General features: G+C 46.1%; 2 protein-coding genes across 2 annotated transcripts in view; both read right to left on the reverse strand.

The window, feature by feature from the left end:
• Positions 1 to 3,071, reverse strand: part of LOC123057532 (uncharacterized) — a 28,290-nt gene extending 25,219 nt beyond the window's left edge. Inside the window, exon 1 of the mRNA XM_044480511.1 lies at positions 2,834 to 3,071. Coding sequence (XP_044336446.1) covers positions 2,834 to 3,071 — 238 coding nt within the window. The remainder of the gene's footprint in view (positions 1 to 2,833) is intronic.
• A 2,036-nt stretch (positions 3,072 to 5,107) lies between these two features.
• LOC123070382 (putative F-box only protein 9) lies at positions 5,108 to 7,754 on the reverse strand. Its single transcript, XM_044493583.1, has 3 exons — positions 7,581 to 7,754; positions 5,666 to 6,990; positions 5,108 to 5,357 (listed from the first exon to the last, which is right to left on the reverse strand). The coding sequence occupies exons 2-3, from the start codon at positions 6,789 to 6,791 to the stop codon at positions 5,335 to 5,337; spliced, it is 1,149 nt and encodes a 382-aa protein (XP_044349518.1). The 5' UTR covers positions 6,792 to 6,990; positions 7,581 to 7,754; the 3' UTR covers positions 5,108 to 5,334.
• Positions 7,755 to 8,132: the final 378 nt, after the last annotated feature.

Consider the following 8,132-nt stretch of genomic DNA (forward strand, 5'->3'; position numbering starts at 1 on the left):
GACCCCGCCGGTACTCCTGCTGCCGGCCGCGGCTCCGTCCGGCCCCGTCCCTCCCGTCCCCGACCGCCCCTGCCTCACCATCCCCTCCACCGCCACGCCCCCTGCCACGCCCCTCTCGGTGAGCTACATTTTTTTCATTTTTTTTGCATTTTTTGTACTGTTGGATGGATGAATGAATGCATGGATGGATGTTGGATGTTAGATTGTTAGGTTAGATGTTAGATGTTAGGTTGTTAGGTTGATATATACGTGAATGTTGGATGTTAGGATGTTAGATTGTTAGGTTGCATTATTTTTATCATGATGATCTTGTCATTTGAGATGTGCTCTAAAATTGGTATAAGATGAGTGATTATTTTTATCATGATGATCTTGTCAAAAAAATTGAACTGGACAAAATTTGACACTTGACAAAATATGATTTGTTTTCATAGTTTTAAGTGTCAGTGCTTAATGTTAAGTAGCTATGTGAGATGTGCTACAAAATTATGATATGATGAGTGGTTATTTAATCATGATGATCTTGCTAAAAAAATTGAAGGATAAAATTTGACACTTGACGAAACATGATTTTTTTTCATAGTTAAAAGTATCAATGCTTAATGTGAGGTGATGACCTAATTTTTTTTCACTCGGTGTAATTAACAGGATTTATGGTGTTCCATCTTCGTGGAGTGATTGTCGACGTTGGAGGTGTTGGTCCATGATCGTGCGTCTCCTTTGATCGACTACATCGGAGGGTGAGCAACAATTCCATGACCTCGTCCACTTTTTTTCCATGTCACTAGATTAAATTTTCACATCAAGTCGCGTAACCTAGGTCTCCCGTCCGAAAGGGTTGCATCGATAAATATGCATTCAATTGCATATTTATCACCGCAGCTCTTTCGGATTGTCCAGCGCTTTTCGCGGACAGCCCGAGGATGTGTAGATTGGGTACGTTGTTCATGCTCTACCCCGTTCCGAGACAGGATTTCGGCGGTGCCTCCCTGTTGTTCTCCGGATGCACATTCTCTCGGCATTTTGCCGAGACGTGTATTTGGAGAACAGCGGGGAGGTGCTGCCGAAATTTTGTCTCGGAATGGGGTAGAGCATGGACAACGTACTCAATCTACACATTCTCGGGTGGGATTAGTACCCATCTTTACCTATTAGATATGTAGGTGGATTAAATGTCGTTTCTCATCAACCTTGTAAAAAATAAAATATTGATGTGAGTAATTTAAATGAATCCTTAATTTTGTTGTGTGGCTTCCAATAAAGCAGAGATGGCAGATAATCAGTGGATGTATAGTGGGTTTTTCCATCGGAATCAAGTAACAACAGAGTGGGTCGAGAAAACTGATGTGTTTTTGAAAGAGATATTCCGTAGTCCAATGAGGATGGTGCCAGAATGCCCGTGTGCCAGATGTAAGAGGCGTATCCGCAGAGATAAGAGTGAGATGACTAAGCACCTTTGCACGCATGGATTTATGCCCAACTTTTGCACTTTCATTCCTTCTGATCTTCTAGTTTGCTTGTTTAACTAACATTCAGGCTATGTTGGCGTCTTGGACTAACCGCACGGATCCACCACAAATGGGACCCCCACCACCACCTGCGGGAGAACCCCCACACGTGCCCACGTTCGATGAATGGGTGGCACTAGGCAGTGATGGTCCGGTTAGTACATTTGCCTAACTACTGGCAAACTAGTTCTCGTTCATTCAACACTATCATATCATATTTACCGTTAGAATCTTTTCTGAAACATGTAGGGGACCGGTGGCTCGACTCCTGCTCCGTCGACCCCAGTCACTCCGATCTGGTAGAGTGGTGGTGGTCGCGATGGCGGTTTTGGCGGAGGTGGTGGCCGTGGTTTTGGCGGAGGTGGTGGTGGTTTTGGCGGAGGTGGTGGTTTTGGCGGAGGTGGTCTTGCTTGATGATTCCGTGCATGTGGCCATCGTGCCATGCCTTTCATATTCCTACTTTTATGATGTTTCATGTCTTGCACTACTTTTATGTTCATGAACTTCCGTCGGTGATGATCTTTAGATGATGTGATGAACTTGAGTATGTTTAGATGATGATGGTGAACTTGAGTATGTTTAGATGATGAATTGTCATATTTCTGCATAATTTCATATTATTCTGTTTTAAAATGCTGTCAAATAAATTGGAAAAGAGAAAACAGGGAAAAAAACTATGCCTACGGCAAAGCCGTCGGCATATATAAGCCCAGGAGTTACCAAGGCTTGCCACGTGGCATATCTATGCCGACGGCTTTGCCGTAGGCATAGCTGGAAATCTATGCAGACGGCTTTGCTGTAGGCATAGCCCTGCTGCCAGGAGGAACCAGGAAACGACACGTGGCAGAGCTATGCCTATGGCAAAGCCGTAGGCATAGATGAATATGCAGAGTTGGCATACCTCTATGTAGGCATACCCCTGCCACCAGGAGTACCACGGGTTTGCCATAGGCATAGCCCTGCCACCAGGAGTACCACGGGTTGCCACGTGGCAGAGATATGCCGACGGCAAAGCCGTTGGCATACCTGTGCCACGTGGCGTTTCGTGATTTGTCAGCGCTTTTGACGGCGCCGTCCGTTGCCGTCAGACGAAAAACACTGCCGACGGCTAAACTATGCCGACGGCTGACGTCAGGCCGTCGGCATAGGCCCCTATGCCGACGGCTATACTATGCCGACGGTCTGACAAGACTACGCTGACGACATCTACGCCGACGGGCCTATGCCGACGACAACCGTAGGCATAGATCTATGCCGACGGCCTAGGGGCCTATGCCGACGGCCCGTGGCCGTAGGCATAGTCCGCGAATCCGGTAGTGAAGCACCTATGGGGATCCCGGCCACCTCGACGTCCATGGCGAAGCGGCGGCCCAGCAGTGCTCCGATCGAGCCAACTCCCGCCTCACCGGTCGCCCACGCCCCCAGCCGCTGCAGGTGCTGGACCCTCAGCAGGGAGGGCGTGTTGGCTTGTGTCTTCCCGGAGGTCTCCTCGCGGAGCGACATGGCCTGGTTCATGGGCCTGGATGCCGAGGAAGGGCCAGCACTGCACGGCTTCTTCCCCATGTAGAAAATTTTCTGGTTACACAGAGGGTTAATTAGTCAGACAAATCCGGGTATCTACTTCAATACAAGATAATGCATGTTGCACTAACATTTCCCCACATCTAAGAAACCCTAAATGGCCTAATGATATAAAATAAATCCACTCAGAAGACGCAAATAAGATGACATTAAACAGTAAAGAGAGAATATATTTATTATTAGCGCCACGGTGATGTCATACTAAGCACATGTGTCTATAGCATTTGTTTCCCACGAGAAATTTTTATAATCGTACATTGATGAATGAAATCAAACTAATCCCTGCGAATTCTCTATTCTACTCTGATGCTATTTGGTAGTAATTCGCCATAGTATCAATTTTGAGTTCAAGATATGCATGAATAAACAGGAAACTGTAAATGAAATTACCAAGAATGGCGCCAGTCAGGGGAGCAGGGGAGCCAGCGCGGGAGGCGAACGGAGGCAGGCCGGCAGCACGGTAGGGAAGCAGACCAGCAGCCTGGGGCCGGGTGGCTGACTGGCTGGGGAGGGAAGTGGCAGGGGGAGGCGGCGCGAGCGTTGGTCGCGTGCGTGTTAGGTCGCCCAGTCAACCCAACCTTTGGGCCTCCATTTGACAGTCTGAGTGGGCTTAACTCCAGGCCATGAGAAACTCTGTAGGTAGGTGGGGAAAACTTCACGGGCCGGGCCTGGACCCACTCCGCCCGGTACAAGATTTCTGTTCAGTAGTTTTTTTTGTACTCCCTCCGGTTCTTTTTACTCCGCATATTAGATTTGGATCAAGTCAAACTTTGCAAAGTTTGACCAAATATATATATTAAAAAATATCAATATATACCATACCGAATATATATCCCATGAAACTAAATTTCGTAATGAATCTAACAAAATTGATTTGCCATCGTAAATGTTAATACTTTTTTTTATAAATTCGGTCAAAGTGGAGATGCTTTGACTTCAGACAAAACTTATATGCAGACTAAAAAGAACCAAAGGGAGTACTGTATTAAAAAAAAGCATGTGCTAGCGGTTCGGGTTGCGGCCCCGTGCACTCACTGTACTCCGTGATTAGCTATTACTCCCACTGTAAAAACATATAAAAGCATTTAAATCATTACGTAATTAGCTACATGTTTTGCCATTTTCCGCCGACGTGCATCCAAATGGAAGCATTCGAGAGGGTAGGATGAGAACGTACATGAACCCCCCTCACCCCATGACGAACCCGTCAACCCACTCCACCCCACGCGAGAGAGTACCATGCAGTGTGCCTGGTGTGGATAGAATAATCTACGTGCATGTCTTTATATGGATTTGAGGTTTTAAAATTAAGAGGTATGATTGTTCGGATGGATCAATCGGCTCCTATCTACTTTCTCCGTTTCAAATTACTCGTCGTAAAAATGGATGCATCTAGAACTAAAATGCATCTAGATATATCCATACCTGCGACAAGTAATTCGGAACGGAAGGAGTAGATACAAGAGTCAAATTGTCCATTTACGATTGAAGATGCTCTTATCATTCCAGAACAAAAATGGCTTGTCAAACTGCTTATCAAAAATGGCTTGAGGCTTATAACTTTTTGTGATAATAATCCATCTATTGGCCGTTTCATGGTAACAAAGATGTACTCACGGCGCGCCGTCCGTACATGTAGTAGGAAGAAGACTTTAGACACCCCCCTCACTCTAAACTACGTCTATATACATTTTATGTAGTCCATATTGAAATCTCCTCTAAAAGGATTTATATTTAGAGCCGAGTCACGAGTTCCGAGCTTACCCCTACCTGCAGGTCACCGTCTGGCGCCTTATGGACGAGTCGACTTCATGGTGGAAGCTATATATGGCGTGCAGGAGGCAAGTCACACTCGCTGAGGACCTCGTACACCGCAGCCTCAGATTGCCTTGCAGGTCTGCAGAGACCGTTTCTAGCTTCTTGTAGTGCTCTGCTGATGGAGATCAAGTGGAGAGCCAGCCATTTTTGCGTCCGTGAATTTCAAGGATGAAAAACAAAAGCTCAGAATTTCTAAACCATTCTCAAAAGAACTTTCGTTATTCATAACTAGTTTCAACATAGTCTTATACAACAAAGGATAGTCTTCAGAACGCGCGCGCGCGCGCACACGCACACACACACACACTGCCTTCTTGGTAGTAAGAAAAACAGCTTACATATAACAAACAAGTTTGTGCTTCATAGGGTTGGTCTAAAACAGTTCAGCAAAATAATGCAGATATCATCTCATCCGGGTCGACAATTTTCACGGCGCACCGTCCACATCACCTGCAAACAAGAGAAATAAAACATGCTCAACTTGGCCTGATCGAAAGAAAACCAGAAATCAAGCAAGGAATGGATGGGCTGTGAATAACAGAACGAATAAGACAAAATTTACATTGAAATTTGCACAGAAATAGGATGTAGGCGTACAACTTTCCTAAGCATAAAAGAGGCAAGCTAAAGTTTCATCTCCTCAAAGATACGAAACCTGGTCTAATACTAACTTATAATCAGCAAGAAGTATTCACGGATGAAACAGAGAATTGAAACAAAAGTGAAGGCAAAAGCATACAGTGTCAAGAGATCGGCACCTGTGGTATAAAAGCCAATGTAGGGGAAGATAGTTGCAGGGACTTGAGCCTCAAAAACTTTGTTGCACCGCATTGACTTGAGCTCCACTGCAAAGACGCCCTCTCTCGTCCACATAAAAAACATATCATCGTCCTCAATGAGACCCAATATCCTGACCGGACGCCCACTGGCAGAATGATTATTTACCAACGGCACCGATGACACATTCGGTGGAAGGAATGCATCCAACTGAATGGTCCTGCGCAGCACCCATTCCATAACACCCTCCGGACCTGTCTCCCGAGCCCATAGGCGCAGGTTGAACTCCGTCAAGGCAGCAAGGCCTAGCCCACCGTCCTCTGCCTTCATGATGTGGACATTCCTTCTGTACACACTATGTGTATCTTCTGGACACTCAATATGGTATAATTTACGTGTATCCAACTCAAAGGCAAGGATATACTTTGCCTTCAGCGGCCAGTACAAGATGTTCCCAACAAGGACACTAGGCCTTGAATCAATATCAGATGGTGTTGGTTTAGAAACCATCTGGTGCCAGCTGCTACTCTCTGACGAGTATCTACAGGCATAGGCATAGCGTGTGCAAGTGAATACCCACACTACGAGAAAAGGGCAAGAGTGGCAGTCACCACTGTCCTTGTGGCCAGCTGCACAAAGCACTGTAGCTTGGCTCTCAGGAACAATACCATGATTAAAACGCCGATCAGCATCCGGAGTAGCCGGTACATATTGCCTGCTGCTAGTCATGGGGTTCCATACCTGGAGCTGAGTCCAGGTTGAGCTAACAAGGAGAACAAGGCTGTGACGGCAGCCAAGGACCTGCCAGCAGGGGTCAGGCAGGGAGAAGGCTGCCGTTGAGACACAATTAGGAGGGTCCCCTGTGGGGATAAAACGGGGGATGCTAGTGGAGTTGCTGAAGAAGCAAAGCACAGGGAGTTTCTGATGAAGTGTGCGAAAGCGGCTGACGAATTGGCGGTTTTTGATGAGGCAGTGCCATCGCTTGCAGACAAGGGACGTGCGAATCAAGCAGGTGGGGTGTGCTGGGAGGCAGAGAAATATCTCGATGAGCAGATCATCTGGCAGCTGGCTTGATGAGGCAGGGAACAACCCCAAAGGGTCCATCATCTTCCTGATCTTAGAGCAGTTCTAGCAGTAGTAATATTTCAAGGTTTGTTGATTCTTCCAATCATACATCCCGATATCTCAACTTACTTCAGTTTGCTTCAGAAACACATGCACAACCACTTTAACCTCTGCTTCTCAACTGCTGCTACAATTATTCTGGCAAGAGGTCGGGAACAATTGACCTGCGCATCAACAAACTCTGCCAGTAGACAGAGCATTGAAATTTTTTAGCAGCAAATTCACAAATATAAGGCCTATACTGAAACAAATAAACATATGTTCTGAAGTTTAGCCCGTATTTTTCATGTCCGCTTGTATCCAGTTTAGGATAGTCAAATCCGGCAAGATCGTGTTTAAAACATCTTGCTGGACTAAATTCAGAATTACAGATCAATACTCACTACAGAGTTGATGCATCAGAATTACAGATTCGGGAAACAGATAACCTAAAACAAAAACCTAGGGTGGATAAGCCGGCTGTCCGGATGAGCATCAGTAAGCAGGAGTGAGGATAAGCCTCTGTATTTCTAGCAGCCTTTGTTCGTTAGCTATTTGATTGAGTTCAGTTGTTATGCGAAACAACAAAAGATTTGCAGATCCACGATGTCCTACATAGGATTGATATAAACTAGCATAAAAATCTGAGCTCGGATACATGTTGTCGATGCATCGGAGGTAAACTGAAAATTTCTAATCCGAGCGCAAATTTCATATGCGAAAATCAGAGTTGATGCGTCAGAGGAAGGCAGGGCGGCCGGATCTGGGAGGGAGGAGGAGAGAGCGGCTGACCTGGTTGTCGGGGCGGGGCGGATGGGTCCAGCGGCGGGTCGCCGGCGGCGTGGGAGTCGGCGGTGGGTCGGCGGAACTTGGAAGGGAGGGAGGGGCGGAGGCAGGGCTCTTGGGGGCGTACTTGAAGACTTGCTGGGCTTGGACGACATGGGCCGTGACCCATCTGGACTCGAAAGAGGAAACCGTGCAGCATCCGAGAGGACGAAAGAAACATAATTGGGCGTGCTAGAAAAGAGAAGAGAAGGATTCCCAGTCCTATGCATCTTATCTTCTTTGTCTCAAAAAACAATGCATCTTATCTTCTTCCGAATATACAATTCTGAAGTACGGACTCTACACATGTGAACAGTAAATTTAAAAAAATACTAGAAAAATTCACAAAATGTCGATTGTTTTGGCATGGAAGATGTTTGAGTGCAAGCCAAATTTTAGAGCATTTAGACATCTAAATAGCTCTTAGCAAAAAAAAATCAAATACAAACAGTGCACAAACAGTAAACTTTTTCACAGGCCCCAAATTTTCCTTTTTTTTTGCAGAGAGCTACTCAGGCA

The sequence above is a fragment of the Triticum aestivum genome, chromosome 1A (genome assembly GCF_018294505.1).
Source record: "Triticum aestivum cultivar Chinese Spring chromosome 1A, IWGSC CS RefSeq v2.1, whole genome shotgun sequence".
In the NCBI taxonomy this organism is placed as follows: Eukaryota; Viridiplantae; Streptophyta; class Magnoliopsida; order Poales; family Poaceae; genus Triticum; species Triticum aestivum.

Excerpts from the sequence above, each read along its gene's own strand:
- LOC123070382 (XM_044493583.1), bottom strand. The coding sequence starts at position 6,791 with ATGATGGACCCTTTGGGGTTGTTCCCTGCCTCATCAAGCCAGCTGCCA. Across the intron at positions 5,358-5,665 it reads CATTGGCTTTTATACCACAG|GTGATGTGGACGGTGCGCCG; the intron begins GTGCCGATCTCT and ends TCTTGTTTGCAG.